The 19,174-nt window shown below is 38.4% G+C and overlaps 1 protein-coding gene across 8 annotated transcripts in view; it reads left to right on the forward strand.

The window, feature by feature from the left end:
- Positions 1-19,174, forward strand: part of Tnrc6a (trinucleotide repeat containing 6A) — a 170,611-nt gene that overhangs the window by 116,716 nt on the left and 34,721 nt on the right. For all 8 annotated transcript variants that reach the window (XM_026778200.1, XM_026778198.1, XM_026778196.1 and 5 more), the window contains one exon: positions 13,951-14,334. In XM_026778200.1, the coding sequence (XP_026634001.1) occupies positions 13,951-14,334 (384 nt within the window). The remainder of the gene's footprint in view (positions 1-13,950; positions 14,335-19,174) is intronic.

A 19,174-nucleotide genomic window follows, 5' to 3' on the forward strand; every position in this document is an offset into this window, starting at 1 on the left:
AGACATAGTAGTGACGTCTGTTCCTGTATCACCATTTAAGTACTATGTTGTAAAGACATAGTAGTGACGTCTGTTCCTGTATCACCATTTAAGTAATATGTTGCTAACCCAGCAGTCGTTGAGCCAGGAGTCCTTCAGCTACCCAGCCCTGAGTACTTAGTAGTGAAAGTCGTACGACTCAGAGACTGAACTTAATTGGCTCCAGCATACCAAATTGGGGTTTTAGCTGTGTCAGAAGTGTGTGTTATGGTTATGAGGTTAACACTATTTAAGCTGACATCTATTAGAGTTTCTTGTATAAGAGTAAATAACAGATAAACCCTCTATTTTACTGAAGAAAGTGTTTACATGAACCTAAGGAAAATTTGAGAGACAGGAATTTGAGGATTTATTTACAGTTTTGAAAAAAGATGGAGAGAAATCCTTAGTGTTTTGACACTTTGCAATACCAGTGTTGATTTATGGAAAAGATTCAACAGAATCCAAGAAATATGCATATGTAGATTCAGCCATGAGTTTAGGTTAAACACCTCCTGGGAAAGGAGAAATGTCCTATTCTGTTCGGCTTCAGGGCTCCCATAAGTGTCCTGTCCTTACCCCACCTGGTAGTTTCTGGAGAACTTCTAGTCTCTGACTGGGAGGTAAGTCAGACCTGTATTGAACCTCAAGGACCCGTGTAAAGTACTGAGCATGACAGCTTGCTTTTATAGCCCCAGTGCTGGGATGCAGGTGGGAATCAAGTCACAGTGAGCTTTATGAGTGTATTATGTAAATGTTACGCATTCATATGTGAACATACCAAGGAACTTGGAGTTTAATAGGCAGCTGGGAGCCACTAATAAAGAACTTAAACAAAGTGGCATGGCTTATTTATTTTGTTTTGAGACAGGGTTGTTTCTGTATCATAGGCTAGGCTGGAACTAGGAGCTCTGAATGGTAGACATGTGCCACCATGTCCAGCGTCTTTCATGGTTTCAAACTGTTAACCTCTATGTGTGGAAAACTGGCTGAAACATGAGTGGAGATTTTAAGAGTGCTAAGACAAATACATTTCTGGACAGAGGAGATTGGTAGACAAAACTGGTAATAAGGATGGAATATTTGTCTCTGCGTTGGGATATAAAGGGGATTGACGGCATACCAGCCTAGAGACGTCGTGATCACAGAGAAGGAAGACCAGAGAGGGATGATAAACAATATAGGGTAAAGAGAAGAAATGCCAGGTATAACAGTAGTAGTAGCTGCTGAGCTGCTCTGTGATGGCACATACCTTTAATCCCAGAGACCGAGGCAGGAGGAGCTCTGAGAGCAAGGCCAACCTGGTTTAAATAGTGAGTTTGAGGCCAGTCAGAGCTACATTGTGAGATCCTCTGGTGAGAAGTCTTCATGTTACCTCTTTTGAATGTCAAGGAATCCTTTTTTGATGCTGAAGAACATTCCAGTGTGTGTGTGTGTGTGTGTGTGTGTGTGTGTGTCTTCCCATCTGTCTCTGTGTGCTCATACACAGGTGTATGCTACAGTTTGTCTACTGACGCATTCGTGTTTTGCCATATCTTTGCTAATGTAAGTAAGTCTGCAGTGGGCCTGGAGTCAAGGTGCTGCCTTTGTCTCTTTGGGTATGTACTTGAGGAGGTACTGCTGTGTCGTATGATGCATTTAGTTTTCATTTTAGAGATGCCATTTGTTCTTCTCTCTCAAAGATCAGACCTCATGCTGAACAAAGTTCAGGGACTTAAGTGATTTTGTAGTGCTCAGAGTAGTAAACAAACATCAGAAAGCTGTGGCTTCAAGCATGTAATATGGTGTAGGTGATTGAGGCTGTTGGGTAAATGGAAGTTGTTTGCAGCTGATGTGATACTCCAGAGAATCTGGTACACATAGCTGCAGTTCATTCTATTACTTAGGTGGGAGATTAATCCCTAGGAGAATTAGAGTAGTGGTGAGATTAGTCTGGCTTATTGTTTTGTGTACCATTGTTCTACTTTGTGAGATAATTTGGAGACCAATATGTGTGCTGACGTTTGAAACAGAACACAGATGATGCTGATTAAGAACCTCCTAGTGGCAGATTCTCTTCGTCCTGTGAGAGACGCTTTGAGTTGTGTAGCAAATAAGATTTGTAATTCTGTACTAACAAGATAGAAAAAAAAAATAGCCACCTACTTTCATGGAAAATAGTTAAGAAAACAATTTTGTTTGATTTTTCAGAATCCCCATTTTTCTTTTCCCCTTACGAAGGAGGGAAGATGACTTACACACGTCAGCTTCGATTAATGTACACGGTACTTTCACAGAAATGCTGAGGACTAAAGCAAATGATTAGGACTTCTGTTTCAAAATGAACAATCCAGGGACTTTCTCTTTTAAGCTTTTGGAGAAGAATTAAGATGAGTTAGTAAGAGTAGCTGTATCAGTTATAAGTCCTCCAAAAAGACACACACCAAAACATTTCACCTGTATTAATATGTACACTTACTGTCCTTTAATTCTGATAAAAGGATCATTTATGTTTTAGATTGTATTCTGAATAAGAGCCCTTGTTCTGCTGTGTCCTAAGGGAAATATTACTGGGATGGCCAAAGACTGAGAGCTTTGAATCACTGCTAAAGACAGTAACTGGGAATGACTGTCATCTTTGCAGTCTTTATTTCTGTGGTTTTGGACAAGTTCCTTGATAATCCAGACAATGTTTGTGTTGTAGAATGAAAAGGTAGTGGATTAGAAGCTGTGGGGCCTAGAGGCAGAGTGTTGGATAGGTATTGTGCATTCAGGTATTTGGGTAGAAAATTTGGGTTTTTAGAGAGCAACACTTTGAGCTAAAATCTACAACTGTGGCTCATCCCTGTCAGAAGTGAATGCAGATCTTGGTTTGTTTTCCTTCGTTTTTCCATTAATGTTAACTCATTGAGCCCACATTAATGTCTTATTTTAATTGAGATGAAATCATTTTTAAAGTGGTTAGTCCATTATTAGCCATTCCCCTGTTAGAGAGTTTGGCTCTCTTTATAGTAGGGGAATGGCTATACTCTTAATTTCAAATTAAGATGAAAGTTAGTGTTGTACACTAAAAATGACAATTGTTTTGGGATCACACTGATTTAACCTAGCTCTATTTAGCATTTTACTAGATGCTTTTGCATGCACAGCTTTCTTCTGTGTCTCTGTCCTTTTATCTGTAATGCCGGGCAGTGGTGGCGCACGCCTTTAATCCCAGCACTTGGGAGGCAGAGACAGGCAGATCTCTGTGAGGTCGAGACCAGCCTGGTCTACAAGAGCTAGTTCCAGGACAGGCTCCAAAACCACAGAGAAACCCTATCTCGAAAAACCAAAAAAAAAAAAAAAAAAAAAAAAAATAATAATAAAAAAATAAAATGGGAATAATACCTCTGGTAATAATACCTCAATAGTATGGAATTATGATGAAAACAGACATACATTGGGTTAGATAGTCCTAGCCATCTTTCAGCTTTTTGAAATAACATGGTAGGAGTTAACTGCAGCAGTTTCTGGGCCTTCCTACCCAGATAATGATTTGCTTTTTTCTTCCATTAAAGTAGAGCCCAATCCATTCAAGGTAAATCATAGTGTATTGTGTATTCTGTTTACCTTTAGGCATGAGTTGTATCATCTTTAACACTTGGGGGTGGGCGTGGGGCGTGGTAGCCAAGGCAGGCTGGAGAGATGGTGAGGTTAAGATCCTGACAGCTCTTACAGAGGATTGGATTTAATTTTCTAGCACCTATACTGCCTCTAAATCCAGCCTCAGAAGATCTGACATCTTCTGGTCTCTTGGATGGACGGGCAGACAGGACCACACACACACACACACACACACACACACACACACACACACACACACACACTCAGTAAAAGAGTCAATCTAAAATTAGTAGGTTAAGATTAGAATTTTCTTGCCTTTTTTAAAAATTATTTTTGTGTGCATTGATATTTTGCCTGCATATATGTCTGTGTGAGGGTATCAGATCTTGGAGTTAAAGACAGTTGTGAGCTTCCATGTAGGTGTTGGGAATTGAACTCAGGTCCTCTGGAAGTGCAGTCAGTGCTCATAACCCTTGAACCATCTCTCCAGGCCCTTCTTGATTTTACTAATATTTACTGTACTAATTTTTAATGATTTGCCCATTCTTGTTTACCTGTTTAACTTTGAATTTTTGTTAGTAATTCACATGCGTTAACTGTACATGCTTATTAGTTATTGTTGGATTAGTGCTTGCTGTATTTCTCACGTTATATAGAGTTCTAGTCTGAGATCTAGGATTGTGGCCATGAGGGAAAAAATGCCATGTATCGAGAGAGCCATGCCTGAAGTCAATCTACAGATGGGAGAATATCTGATTAGGAGCACCAGGCCCCACAGACACACATACACAGAAGAGGAAAATATATACTCAAAGGGAAACAGAATCAGATGTTAGCTTTGACTTCCAGGTCTGAGTTACGTGGTTGTGTTGAATGTTTTTTTAAATTAGGCTTTCATGAAACTGAAACGGTGCATTCATCTTTTCCTTATATCAGGGAAGGTGGGGATAGAGGAGGAAAAGAACAGATCCTTTTTACTTAAAATATATGTCTGTTTTAAAACTGGAACAATTTTATCTGGTTAAATTATACGCTTTTAAACCTTATTTCTTATTTGACTTTGTTTGTTTGTTTAGATAACCCACTTTTGATCCAGATTTCTGTTAGAAAATTTTGCCTATGGTCCTAAAGATCGTGGAAACTTAAGCATTCTGTAGCATTAATTATTCACTAGGTATTTTCTATTAACTTCTAGCTGAAATTTTAGGTATTGTCACTTTATTTTTGAGTCAGAAAAGAAGTTAGAGCTCTGTTGGTGTTGATCTATAGTATGTTGTAGAACAGTTTTCCAGACTTGCTTGGACATGTGTATTCTGTTTCAAAAGCATAAATTTTGATAAGAAGTATGTCTATGAGGCTGAAGAACCTCATGTAGTTAAATTAGTTCTAACAAATTTGGAGAGAGCTGTTGGAACTTAAGAAGGACAATGTGGCCCTTTTCTTCTCTAGGGTGTGCCTCTGGGTGAGAAGTAGATCTTTTATTATCTTTTTTCTGAATCTTACATATTTGGACAAGATTCAGCGGTAGTGTATATTGTGAACACTGTAAACAAGTTTCATGTCCAATGAAGCCCCTGTATTTTAGAGTAGACAGAGCTAGCCTTCTGTCAAGAGAAGTTTCATCCTGTGTTTGGCTAATAAGGCCACCCACAGCAGAGCTGTCAAGAATCTGCTACTTAAGGAATTGGGGGGAGGCCTTGAGTAGGAAAGTAGGTAGAGTCTGTTTAGGGAGCAGAGCTGTTCTCTAGAATTTGTGAGATAAATTAAAACTAAGTGAACTCAATTTAGTATTTTTTATTTGCTATTTAATTTTGAACTGGTACTTTATGTTATCTTGCTGTTTGATATTTTTCTTTGGGGACTTTTCTGTTCTTATTCCTTCAGTTTTTTGAGACAGGGTTTCTCTTTGTAGCCCTGGCTGTCCTGAAACTCATTCTGTAGACCAGGCTAGCCTCAAATTCAGAGATCCACCTGCCTCTGCCTCCCGAATGCTAGGATTAGGCATGTGCCACCACCACAACACTGGTCGGGCCCCTAGGGACTTCTCAGCAGAAATATTAAGGTTTGCTCATGCCTACATAAAATAAACTTTTAAATATTTTCAAGTCGTACTACTTAGTAAGAGCTAATTAGTAGGAGTTAGTGGATTGACAGGGAGCTAGTTCCTAGACTAACTCTTAAAACCTTAAAACAATACTTATCAGTAAAAATATTAGCATTTTATCTTAGGGCTTTCCAGTTTAAAGACTTTTTTTTTTTTTTTTGCATTCAGCATTTCAAAATTGGCTGGTTACTGCAGAATATGAAATTTTTGTTATGCTGGGGAAGTATCTGCAGGACAGTGTTGTTTATGCCAGTATAGTGTTTTTCATGCTTTCGGTAAATTTGATTTATAAACTCATTTATATTGGTAAAAGCTATTTATTATTCTTATTGTTCAACTAATTGGCTTCTTTCCCTGTCTTGCTGTCTCGAAAATGGAAGTTAAGATACCATAGTACTTCTGAGGCAATAAACTGTTCAAATGCTTTCCCTTGATACCTTACTAAAAGATACAAAGTGGAAAAGCAACAGAAGTTGGAAACCCCTTTTACTGAAAAGTTTTGTTGTGGATACTTGTCTGATAAGTGTTGATGTTCTCATTGGGTACATGTCATATGAAAGTCTGTGCTGAGGTTGTGGCTCTCGGGAGGTTGGAGAGATGAGAGGAAGAGCAATGTCTCCTTGTGAAGAACACAGAGTAGGGAAACAGCTAGAATAATTGACTTTGAGTGGTTAGGATTTTAAGGGGACACTGTTTTGTATTGGAATTGCTTTTACACTAGGGAGGACCCATGTGGTATTGTCTGACAGCTAAATTTTGGATATGCTGTTTTGTTATGTATTAACTTTCTTATATCTGCAATGATCTTGTTTTCCTGACACAGAGTTTCACATAGCCCAAGCTGGCCTTAAACTACGTAGCTGAGAAGGACCTTGAACTTTTGAGTCTCTTGTCTCACCTCACCGTTGGGATTACAGATTATAGATGTGAGCCACCTACATCTAGTTTATACTATGCCAGGAATCAAACCCAGGCTTTATGTATGTTAGACAATCTTTCTGCCAACTGAGCCACATTCCCAGCCCCTATTCTGTATAAAACTTTTAAAGAATATTTACAAATAGTATGTAAAAATATATCATTTGAACAACTGTATTTTAAGATTTTTTTTTTCTTTTTGGTTTGAGATAGGGTTTCTTAGTATAATAGCCTAGCTGTCCTAGAACTAGCTCTATAGACCAGGCTGGCCTCAAACTCCCAGATATTCCTGCCTCTGCCTCCCAAGTGCTAGGATTAAAGGTGTGTGCCACAGTTGTATTTTAATATTTTTTTTTCAAATTTCTGATAATTTTATACATGTGTACAATAAAATGATCATGTCAACTAACTCCCACCACTACCCGGCTTAGGTTTTGTTTTGTGGTTTTTTTTTTAAGCTAATTAGGGGACCTTTCTGTATTTTTCGTGTTATTTACATTGAGTGAGTGAACTTGTTTTCTACATATGACTTTAGATTTTATATGATTGATTTGTTCAGCAAACTAGTGAACTTCATCATCTTTTTCCTCTTGATCATCATGTGGTTTCAGAGCTATTTCATGGTACTCTATGGATCCTGTACCTCATTATGCTGGATCTTGAACATTTTATTGAAAGAGGATTCAGTAACCAGCACTTGCAGACTATATATGTACTGCAGTCTCAGGATTTGTCTGAATGGCGGAGAGTAAAACTTTTGGTCCTAGGAAATAGTTAGAAGGCTGCTGTAGAGGGCATTGATGAATTGTTTTCTAGGCATAATGGGCAGAGATCTTTAAGGAAACTGTCAAAGTATTTTGGGCAGAAAAAATTGCATGGACGACCATGATAACTCATTTTGAGAACTGCTAGCATTTGGTACAGTGGAAAAGAAAGGAACTGTATTATGGACATAACAGTATATGGATTTGGAAAAATGATGGAGAGGATTCATTTCAATGAGTTAGATTCATTCTGAAAAGGGTTTTATGATAGATATGACTGGAGGCAGGTAGGTAGGTGATAGGCTTAGGGTGTTGTGAAAGTGTCTGGGGCAGGATAAGACCAAGCAAGTGTAGGAAGTTTTTGCAGAGTAAATTAATACACACCTCACTCACAGCAGCACCATAGGGGACATGAAGTTCATTTGCATCCCATCAAGGAGGTCATCTGTTGGACCTGCTTTGCTTATTAGTTAGATCTAGAGAGCTTGGGATTAACTGAGGAAGCTATCCTGTTTGAGCAACCATATCTACTGAAACAAACAGCCTCTGACCTTCTGCCTTTGACTTAACTTGTTCTTGTGATTTCTTCTCTTTGATTCATAAATCTCTTTTCTGTACCATACCGTTTTCATTTTATAACTCTTTAGGACTTCTTTTTCTGTATATGTTGAATCTTAAACTTTATATTTTTAGTTCAGTCTGTTTTGAATTCTAGGACTATATATTCAATTACATTTTATGCATGGATTTTTCTATAGTGATAGTGTTCAAAATTGAGTAGGAACCCTCAAAGGTGCCCTAAAATTATTTCTTGAGATCTGTAAGAGCCCCAAGATTCTCTTCAGGATTCAGATTGGATGCTACAACAAGTGAAATGAATCTTTTTCGTAGGATATCTGGGGCAAATGTATGAACTCTCACACTCTGTGCTTTTCCAAATCAGTGTCTTTTTTTCTATTCTGCCTCTCCTATCTTCTTTTTAATCTCTCCTAGCTTCCCCTAGCTGCTTCTCCCTACAGGAGCTTTGAAGCGATTAAAAAAAAAATTACAAGAGTTAACTCTCATTAGTCAAAAGCACATCCCTAGGGTAAAAAGATAAGGAACTGAGCCTTTGCCATGGTAACCCAAGGTTACAGGAGTAAGACTGTGAGCACACCCTAGACCAGGGGTGGGGGTGAGGGGTATAAGGCACAGTGCCCAGTGACAAACTTTGAGACATAGGTCTATTGTCAGCAGACTGGCAAGCAAAGAATTGGCATGCTTTTCTTAAGGTGCTTTATGTAGTAACCTTAGTTGGACATCTGTGACTCTGACTTTGTGCATAGCTGTAAGGTTTTAAACTCATGATCTATTTACAAAAAGCCTTTAGTCTACTTTTGAACTAAGTGAGCTAATTATGTGCAGTTAGCCTGAGCAAAAAGGAACAAAACAAGCTTTTTTTTTTTAATATTTATTTATTATGTATACAATATTCTGTCTGTGTGTATGCCTGCAGGCCAGAAGAGGGCACCAGACCCCATTACAGATGGTTGTGAGCCACCATGTGGTTGCTGGGAATTGAACTCAGGACCTTTGGTAGAGCAGGCAATGCTCTTAACCGCTGAGCCATCTCTCCAGCCCACAAGCTTTTTTTTTTTGTAGAGTCTACAATCTTCAACAGGCAAATAGATCTAGTTATAAAGCATGCCCCAGCACATTTTCTATAGACCAGAACTATACAGCTAAATGAAAAGTCATCTTCCTGACAATCCACAGATATATGTGCCCGTAAGATTGAGTTGTAATCATGAGATTACATATACATGTCACATGAGATTGCACACTACAATGCAGGTATTAAGGGGACACCAGGCTGCTTTAGCAAAAGTGAGCAACAGTTTCCAGAGTTGATGGTCCTGCAGGCCTTGCCTGGACAGGATTAACCTCCATCAGAATCACTCCTCTGGTGGGTTGACATCTGAAATCAGTTGCCATATGCTGTACATTTCCATGGTGTCTGACAGTAGTATTATATTGGTATTCTTTTACTGTGCTCTGGGACCATAAAAAGACAGATGCATGTTTCTTAAAGTAGTATAAGGCACACAAACAAAAAACACAGTGGTGTAGATAAATGACCCAGTCCTAATGGGTATGTTCATAATTTTCTGTTTCTTCTATGCTAATTAGTTCACCTGTTTACTTTTCCCATTTCTTTGTTGGTATTAAACATTCCCTTCTCTAGTCTTTCAACTAGCTACAGGGTTGAGGGTTTTGTTTTGTTTTAAACTTATTTTTAAATTTAATGTTATTTTTTTGAAATAGGATCTTGAGTATCCCAGACTGGCCTCAGACTTGATATGTAGCCAAGGATGACCTTGAATTTCTGATCCTCCTGCTGAGAATCAAGCCCAGGGTAGCTTTATGCATGTTAGGCAAGTCCTCTGCCATTTGAGCCAAATACCCTGCCCTTGAGAGTAATTTTTAGAAAAGTTTTTTTTCATTTCCCTTAAAAATATGTTAACTGGTTGTTTTGCTGTAATATAATCAAGCCTGTCAGTTCACTTTATAATCATTGATTTCTGGACCTAGTAAGATGGCTCAGTAGATAAAGGTGCTAGCTACTAAGCTCAACACCCTGAGTTTGGTCCTTTGAATCCACCTGATAGGAGAGAACTGATTGCCACATGTTGTCCTCTGACTGCTGTGACAAATGAACAACCTCACATACTCACAAAATGTAACTTTAAATTTTTTAAAATTGGTTTTTGTTAGTACTTTACTGATTCATTCTTTCTGTTGCCTTTAGTTTATTTGCCTTCCTGAGTTGTCTATTTTATATCTTGATTGTTCGAAATAATTACACTATAAATTTATCTTTGAGCACTAGCTTAGCTGAATCTCAATATGTTTTATTTTAGTGCTTTATACTATTTCCTAGTCTTGCAATTTTGGTAATTAAGGCAGTTTTATTTACTAGCTTTGTCATTTATAATGATGATGTTTTTGACCCAGAAAATTTGTTGTTTATATTTATACAGTTTATAACTTATCAAATGATTTCTTTGTTTTTTTTTTTTTTTTTGAGACAGGGTTTCTCTGTGTAACAGTCCTAATTGTCCTGGAATTAGCTCTGTAGACTAGGCTGGCTTTAAACTCACAGAGATCTTCCTGTCTCTGCTCCCAAGTGCTGGCAGTAAAGGCATGCACTACCACCATCCAGTGAGGCTTTACCTTTAAACAAATGAACTTAACTCTTTCATATTTGTGGTAATTATACATATTATGAGGGCTTGTTCTTTGTATTTTAAGCATTTTATATTAATCACAATTTTGAAATTTTTATTTTATTTTCATGTCTTTTGAACATGTTTTTAGTTTTTTTCCCCTTCTGTCTAATGGTTTGGGTTCTTACTGACATAATTAAGTATTTAAATATATATGTACAACAGCCAGAATTACCCACTACTGATTACCTATACCTTTTAAATTCATTTATTAGCTTTATTTTTTTGAGATTTAAAATTTTTTAAATCTAATATGTGTGGTATATCTATACACCATATGCATGTCTGATATCTACAGGGGTTAGAAGAGAGCATCCTGTTTTCTGGGTCTTACAGACAATTATGAGTTGCCATGTGGGTGCTGGGAATTGAACCTAGATCCTTTGGTAGAACAGTCAGTGCTCTTAACCACTCCAGTCCTGTGTTTTGATTTTCAGTAATATAATTGATATTAACAAACCCTCTATTCTAGGATCAACAGCTTACTTTACTAACTTAAGTTCACAGTCAGTTGTCAGATAGCATGTTGAATCCAGTATTAAGCACATTAAAAAAACAAACAGACAAAACAGGCTTTTTTTTTAATGTTGCCTATAATTTCTAGTTACATTTGTTTTATCTTCCTTTCATTTTGGAGGCACTTTAAGTATTCTAATACTTTGTACTCTCTCTATGTGTGTGTGTGTGTGTGTGTGTGTGTGTGCATGTATGTATGTATGTGTGTGTGTGTTAATGCATAGAGATCAGATGACATCTTGTGGGAGTCTTTTTTTTTTTTTTTACCATGTGTGTTGTCAAACTTACTGAGCATAGGTTGTCAAACTTAGTGGCAAGCTTTTTTACTTGCTGGGCCACCTTGACATACATCTTATTGTAAGATGCACAAAGGAATATATGTCATTATTACCTATTGAGACCATTATGTTAAGAGAAAAAAATTAAGACATAAATTAGATCAACAAAATTCTTGGCCCAAATTATTAAAAGACTTGTTAGTAAGCATAAAAAATAAAAAGGATGGACCTGGAGAGATGGCTCAATAGTTAAGAGCATGCACATATTGCTCATACATACATATAGGCAAACACTTAAACATATAAAAATAAATATTCTTTTTGAAGACTGAAAATGATGGGGCCAATGAGATGGTTTGTGGCCAAACCTGACAAAACCTAAGTTTGGTCCCCGGGATCTACATAGTGGAAAGTGGGACCTGACCCTGAAAGTTGTCCTCTGACCCAATAAGTCACATTTTCTCTCTCTCTCTCTCTCTCTCTCTCTCTCTCTCTCTCTCTCACACACACACACACACACTGTCCTAGTCAGTGATACTACTGCTGTGATGAAACACTATGACCAAAAGCAGCTTGGGGAGGAAAGGGTTTATTTCAAGGCAGGAGGTGATGTATAGGTGCCATGGAGTTGGGCTGCTTACTGGCTTGTTCCTCATGGCTTGTTCACCCTGCTTTCTCATAAAACCTAGGACCACCTGCCCTAGCCATACCTATAATGTGTAGCCCCTCTCCCATCGGTCACTAAGAAAATGCCCCAAAGCCTTGCCTTTAACTAAACCTTATGGAGGAGACATTTTCTCAATGAGGCTCCCTCTGCTTTGATGACTCTAGCTTGTGCCACGTTGACATATACTAAATAAATAAAATGATGATGATGGATGAAAGAGTTCCAAACAATAGAGAGAATATTTGTTAGTTTTTCATTGTAATTTCTCTTGGACTACAGTTTGCTTGAGTCCTGTAAAAAATAAAGTCACCTTGGAAAAAAAGGAAGACATGATTTTATATTAGAAAATGTTAATGTGAGAGAGAGTCAATCAAACTCAGGAAGTCTTTACAGAAGGGAAATTTGTTTGGATTGCTGAACGAAAGGCAGCCCTGGAACTGATTGTGCAGAAGGAAGCTGGGTTGAATACTCTAACAACACAGTGAGCAAAGCCTCAGTCACAGCATCTTTACAGTAGAAACACTTAACAATAGCTCTTGTGTGGGCCACAACAATAGCATCTATTGAATGGTTACAGTTTGCTGGGTGATTGACTAAGGCCATCCCTGCTTTATAGAATTTGTTTATAGAATAGAAACAAATGAGATTTCTAAGTTGGGCTAAGGGTGTTTTACCTAAGCCTTTACCAGAATTTTCTCAAGTGTCCTCACCAGAGTTTTATTTTGTTCTATAGTGGGATTGAACTATTGCAGGTATATAGAATGGTATGCCAGTTGTCTTAGGGTTTCCATTGTTGTGAAGAGACACCATGACCACAGCAACTCTTATAAAGGAAAATGTTTCATTTTGGTGGCCTGCTTAGGTTCAGACGTTTAGTCCATTGGTGGGACATGACAGTGTGCAGGCAGACATGTGTTGAAAAGGTAGCTGAGAGTTCTACATCTTGATCAGCAGGCAACAGGAAGTGGTCTGTCTCACTAGGTACATGAAACCTCAAAGCCCTGCTCCACAATAACACATTTCCTCTAACATATTTCCATATATGCTCCAACAAGGCCATACCTCTTAATAGTTCCACTCTCTTTGGACACTATTTTGGGCCTTTTCTTTCAAACTACCATACCACCATTACAGAATAGCCAGTACTTAAACAGGCATATGTCCTGTGCTTTGTAATGACTAAAGCATTTGATACTGGAATGTCTTACAGCAGGTTCATTGAGGCTGAAGTTAAAGCCTAAGTCCAGATACCATGCCAATTGTGGTTTTGAGAATGAGGTCTATTTTTGCAGCTTTAAGGTTCTTCCATTAGTTTATTTACAGATATTCGTGCTGTTAAGTGATAAGTTAGAATCACCTATCACTTTCCAGTCAATCATGCACCACACAAGTATTTTCTTAGATTTGTCATTCCTCACTCTTGAAAGCTGCACAGGTTCCATCCTGTCTCCTGCATTTGCATCCTGTTCAGAACTTGTTCTTTGCTTAGATATATTCACCAGTGGAAAATTCATAATTTTGCCCTTTGTATGGAAATAAAGCCTTTTCCACCTGTATCTTCTAAATACTTAAAGTAGTGACCAAGTACAACATGACTGTATCCACTTGTAACCCCAGCACAAGAATGTGCACCCTTTTGGATACTTGAGTAGCTTGTCAGGAGAAGTAAAGTTTGACTCTAGGCAGTGGCATCTCTTCAGAAATTTGAGCCTCTGAATGAGGCTGTTCTGATGGTTAAAGCTTCTGTTCGGGTTGTTTTCATAGTGCCTTTGAGTTTGAGGGTAAGGTGTACTTCACTGGCTAATCTTTTCCACCTCTGTTCTTTTGTTGGAATTAGTGCCAGAACAGATAAAGCCCAGTGTAAGCCAGCCTCAGCCTGCCAACTCTGATAACGGCACTTCCACAGCAACCAGCACTAATAATAATGCCAAGCGAGCTACAGCCAGCAATCAGCAGCCGCCGCCGCAGCAGCAACAGCAGCAGCAGCAGCAAGAGCAGCAACAGCAGCCACAGGCCTTGCCTCGGTATCCTCGTGAAGTACCTCCACGATTTCGCCACCAGGAACACAAACAGCTTCTAAAGAGGGGTCAGCATTTTCCTGTCATAGCAGCAAACCTGGGATCTGCTGTTAAGGTGTTAAGCAACCAATCAGAAAGCAGTGCTGTAACAAATCAACAGCCACCAAATAACGGAGAGGTGCAGAACAGCAAAACCCAGTCAGGTGAGAAAAGACCTTTCCTAGAGGACTCATTTTTGGTAGTGTAGTAACGTTTATAATCTCTGATTTTTTTGGTGATATGTTTTGTATGGCAAGAACTCAAGAGCTGGGCTTTAAGAATCCTGAATAGGCCACTTGAGTGGAGAATTCTTTACTGCCAGTTACATACTTACCTTACTTAGAAAGTGAATATTGTGATTGTTTTCATCTTCTCTCAGTTCCCATATTTATTAAGTTTGTAGTTAAAAGTGAGCCCTCCCCACTCCTTGTGTTATGCGGTTATGCACATTTCCTCTTCTACAGCCCTCCATTATCACTGACCATCCCTGGTGACTATCACTTGCTGCCTGGATGTTCTTTTATGTATGCCAAGCACTGCTCTGTGTTAAAATATATTGTCCTACTTCACAGCTAGTAAGTAGTACATTTTGGACTCAAAGTTCTGTCTGATTCCAGAGCTGTGCTCATAACCACCATGGTGCTCTTTGGCAATATATTACTTGTGATAGGAAAGGAAAAGGAAGACGTTTCTAATCCATGTCTCTAGAGCTGCACATTATGAGAAGGACACATATTGTTATCATGATTAAAACTACTTCCTGTTCCCCAAAACCACATACTACCTGTGTCAGATTGATCAAAAAGCTAATTCATGGGATCTTATGGAAGCATTTTCTCCATTGAGGTTCCCTCATTTCAGATAACTCCAAAACAAGATTAGTTAGCTTACTCTTACATTTATAGAAAGACCTTCACTTTCCAAAACAGTTTAACATTGTATATAATCCAGGTTGTAGATAATTAAGAAGTTGAGGGGGCTGGAGAGATAGCTTAGATGTTAACAGCACTGACTTATCTTCCAGAGGTCCTGAGTTCAATTCCCAGAAACCACATGGTGTCTCACAATCATCTGTAATGAAATCTCGTGCCCTTTTCTGGCATGGAGGTATACATGCAGGCAGAACCCTGCAGACATAATAAATAAATCTTTATAAAAAGAAGTTGAATTTTATTTGGGAAGCCAGGTTAAAAGAAAATGTATTCTTCATTGGCATAAGCAATCTGTTACTAAGATCTTAGGAGAGTGTTCCTTATCCATGAAATGCCTGAGTCCCTGATGTGAGCCAGGTAGGGTGGTATATGATAAACAGGCAGTGAAGGGACGTATATTTAGAAAAGTTTAGGTATGCCTCTTCCTTTTGGGAAAGGGAAGAATAAAGCTATTTTAAAAATGGAAACAACGGTAGTATAAGAGTTGTGTATCTCAATAAGTGTGGGGCTGGAAGGATGATCACTCAGTAAAGTGCTTACTGTGCAAGCATAAGGACCAAGTTCAGATTTTTCAGCATCCCTATTTTAAAAAAGCCAAATAGAGTGATGCACATTTGTAATCCCAGCACAGGGAAGACATGGTAAAGGAGGATCCTTGGGACTTGCTGGCAAGCTTATCTAGCCAAATTGGCCATGTCCAGGTTCTGTGACAAACCTTGTGTGGAAAAATAAGATTGGAGACACCTAGCATTGGGTTCTGCCCTCCACATGCACACATGCCTACATATGGCCAACATGTACACATACACAAAATGAGTATGGGTCAAAAGAGTCAAGTTTTGTAGATGCTCATTCTGATGAGAAGTTACCATGTGTGAGCATAGGAAGAAAAAGCCTCCAAAGAAATCAATGAAGAAGTTCGTGCTGCCTCCCCATCCCTACCTGTTTTTAGGAGGTTCAGGCAGGGCTGGAGAGATGGTTCAGTAGGTCTAAGTTCAGTTCCCAGAACCCACATGGCATCTCATAGTTGCCTTATGCCCTCTTCTGGTATGCAGATGTACATGCAGGCAAAGTACCATATACATAAAATGCATAAATAAATAAATAAATTCTTTTAATAAAGAGCTTAGTAAGCAGCTATACATTTATTTGGAGGCATTAAATCCCGAAGCCATTAGGTAAGGAAGACTGAAACTTAAACACTCCAGAGAATAAAATTGGCACATTTGTCTTTAAAGGTTTATTTAAATTTTTTTAAATATATCTGTACATGTGCTCCTACATGAGTACATATGTACTGTGTGTGCAGGAGCCCACAGAGGCCAGAAGAGGGCATCATATCTCCTGAAACTTGAGATCAAGGCAGCTGTAAACCCCTTGTAGGTGCTAGGAACTGAGCCTGGATCCCCTGCAAGAGCATTAAGTGCTCTTAACCACTGAGCCAGCTTTCTAGCCCTGGTACTTTTTGTCTTTAAAAGATATTTCTGACTCTCCTCTTGCAAGTGTATTTCATGTACTTACATTAATGTATCACTGTATATTCTGTTTGTAGTGGTAGCTGAAACTTTAGCTATAAAACAGACCATGAGAAGTCAGCCAGAAAAGGTTCCTTGTAAGAATCAGATCTTACAGAGCTAATGGTAATGAGTGTGACGATCGCAGGACTGCTCTTCACAGGGTGTGTGTCATGACTGTGTACAAGTGAGGTGCATATATTCTTTTTTCATACATCAGATAGTACCATATTTGTTCTATACATTAGGAAGCAGCCAACTAGTGATGACAGTGTAAGTTACATGCTCAGACACTCAGAGACACTTTAATTGTGTAGATGATACAGAATTCAGAATTGCTTGTATTTAGCCTTTTTAGATTAGGAGTAGATTTGTCATGATGCAATACATAGAAATCAAATTCAAATTTTCATGGTCAAGAGGAAAAAAGATGCCTCCCTTGTCCTAGTATATTCTGTGCAAAGAGTAAAATGAATACTTAGATGAGATGCAAAACCACCCTCAGGCTAGCAGGTAAGGGATATAAATAGTGGGTTCTCTTCTCAAGCAGCTCTGCACTTCAGTTTTGTTAGGACCTTGTGCAATGCTAAGCCCTGACCTGTCATTATCTGATATAGTCTCCAACAGTGTGATTGATGGGGGATGTCAAGATGGTTCATTAGGTAAAAACACTGGCTCTGCAAAGCCTAATGACCCGAGTTCAATCTCGAGAACCCTGTGAAGTTAATAGGAGAAAACTGACACCACAGAGTTGTCTTCTGACCTATAGCACACAGGTACTCACACTTACATAATGCACACTGTAGGAACAGTAAACACAGTCTCAGATTACCTCTTTGCACTTGACTCATAGCCTGCTCTTGCTCAATTAGCCTGAGTTAGAAGACTCTAGTGGTGGTAATATCACTCAGCAGCCCGGACAGAATAGTGTTCTTATGGCCAGAATGCTATAATCTCTCCTTCTCTTCTATATGGCATAATCCATGTGGTACAGTTACAAAGACTAGAACAGTTTATGTCCATCCTCTCTAGCCCAAGGGCTGGCACCACTCTTTGTTGACTCACTGTGTTTTGTTTTTTCTGTCACACACAGCACACATACATTATGGTTAAACCTTTTGAAGATGAAATGGTGAACCTCATGGCACTTCCTCTTTAGTGCCCTGACACTAGGGGTAGTCTCTTCTCCAGCTTTGACACTGTTGTTTATATCCCCTGTCCACAGGACTACTAAGAATTCATCAGTGTCTTCTAATAGTTGTTCACATTTCTGCTCGACATTTCAAGGTAGCTTTGTTTGTTCATGGTATGAAATATAAAAAAGCATGTAAGATAGTACCATATTGTTTATGGATAAATTCAAATATAAAATGTAAAGGTTTTATTTGTCTATTGGCAAAATAGACATGTAGAGAAGAATGTAGGGAGTCTTCCCCTAGCACTCTGTACTTATTAAAGTGGTATTACAGAAATTATTTTTTATCAGTTTCCTGTATTTGAAATATTCCCTCCCTCCATTTTTTTTATTTTTCTTTTTTAAAAGGAAGCTCAAAGACATTTAAGCTATAATGTGAAATGAGTAAAAATTTGGAGGGCATTAAGATTTCTGAAAGTGTTTGAAGATTGAAATGGTCTTACCCCTCCCATTGGTCTCTTCCAAGGTAGCATGTATAACTTGCACTTCTAGCACCCACTGTCCTTCTTTTCACCTGGGAACACTGTAATGTCTACTTGCTTTGAGTTTCTCTAAAGAGGTCACTATATCCTTGAGACTCTTAGAGAACTTTTGTCCTTCTATTTTTAGAAGTCTTACAGTAATGGCATACACTGCTATAGTTCTCTGTGATTTTCCTCTTGCTCACTAACCAGAGAGCTGTTGATACCAAGATGTCAGGTGCAGACTGTTGAAAGTATTGAAATGTGAATTCTGTTTTGTTTTCAAAAGTCTCTTGTAAGTAGATGTTGTTGGTGTTTGGTTTTGATTTTTTTTTCTTTCTAATCACTTTCTTAAAAGCTTCATTTTTAAGAAAGTGATTCCGTTAAAATCAGGAGGAACAAGACAAAGCTGTCCACTCTCTGCATGTCTCTTCAACATAGTTCTTGAAGTTCTGGCTATAGCAATAAGACAACAAAAAGAGATCAAGGGGATACAAATTGAAAACAAAGAAAGTCAAACTTTTGTAATTTGTAGATGATATGATAGTATATAAGTGACCCACAAACTCTACCAGGGAACTCCTACAGATGATAAATACCTTCAATTATTTGGTAGAATACAAGATCAACTCAAAAAAGTCAGTAGCCCTCCTACATACAAATGATAAGCTGAGAAAGAAATCAGAGAAACATCACCTTTCACAATAGCCACAAACAACATAAAATATCTTGGGGTAACATTAACATTAACCAAAGAAGTGAAAGAACTGTACAAGAACTTTAAGTCTTTGGAAAAAGAAATTGAAGAAGATACCAGAAAATGGAAAGATCTTCCATGCTTTTGGATAGGTAGGTTCAACATAATAAAGATGGCAACCCTACCAAAAGCAATCTATAGATTC

This window comes from Microtus ochrogaster, unplaced genomic scaffold (genome assembly GCF_000317375.1).
Source record: "Microtus ochrogaster isolate Prairie Vole_2 unplaced genomic scaffold, MicOch1.0 UNK111, whole genome shotgun sequence".
Lineage (NCBI taxonomy): Eukaryota > Metazoa > Chordata > Mammalia > Rodentia > Cricetidae > Microtus > Microtus ochrogaster.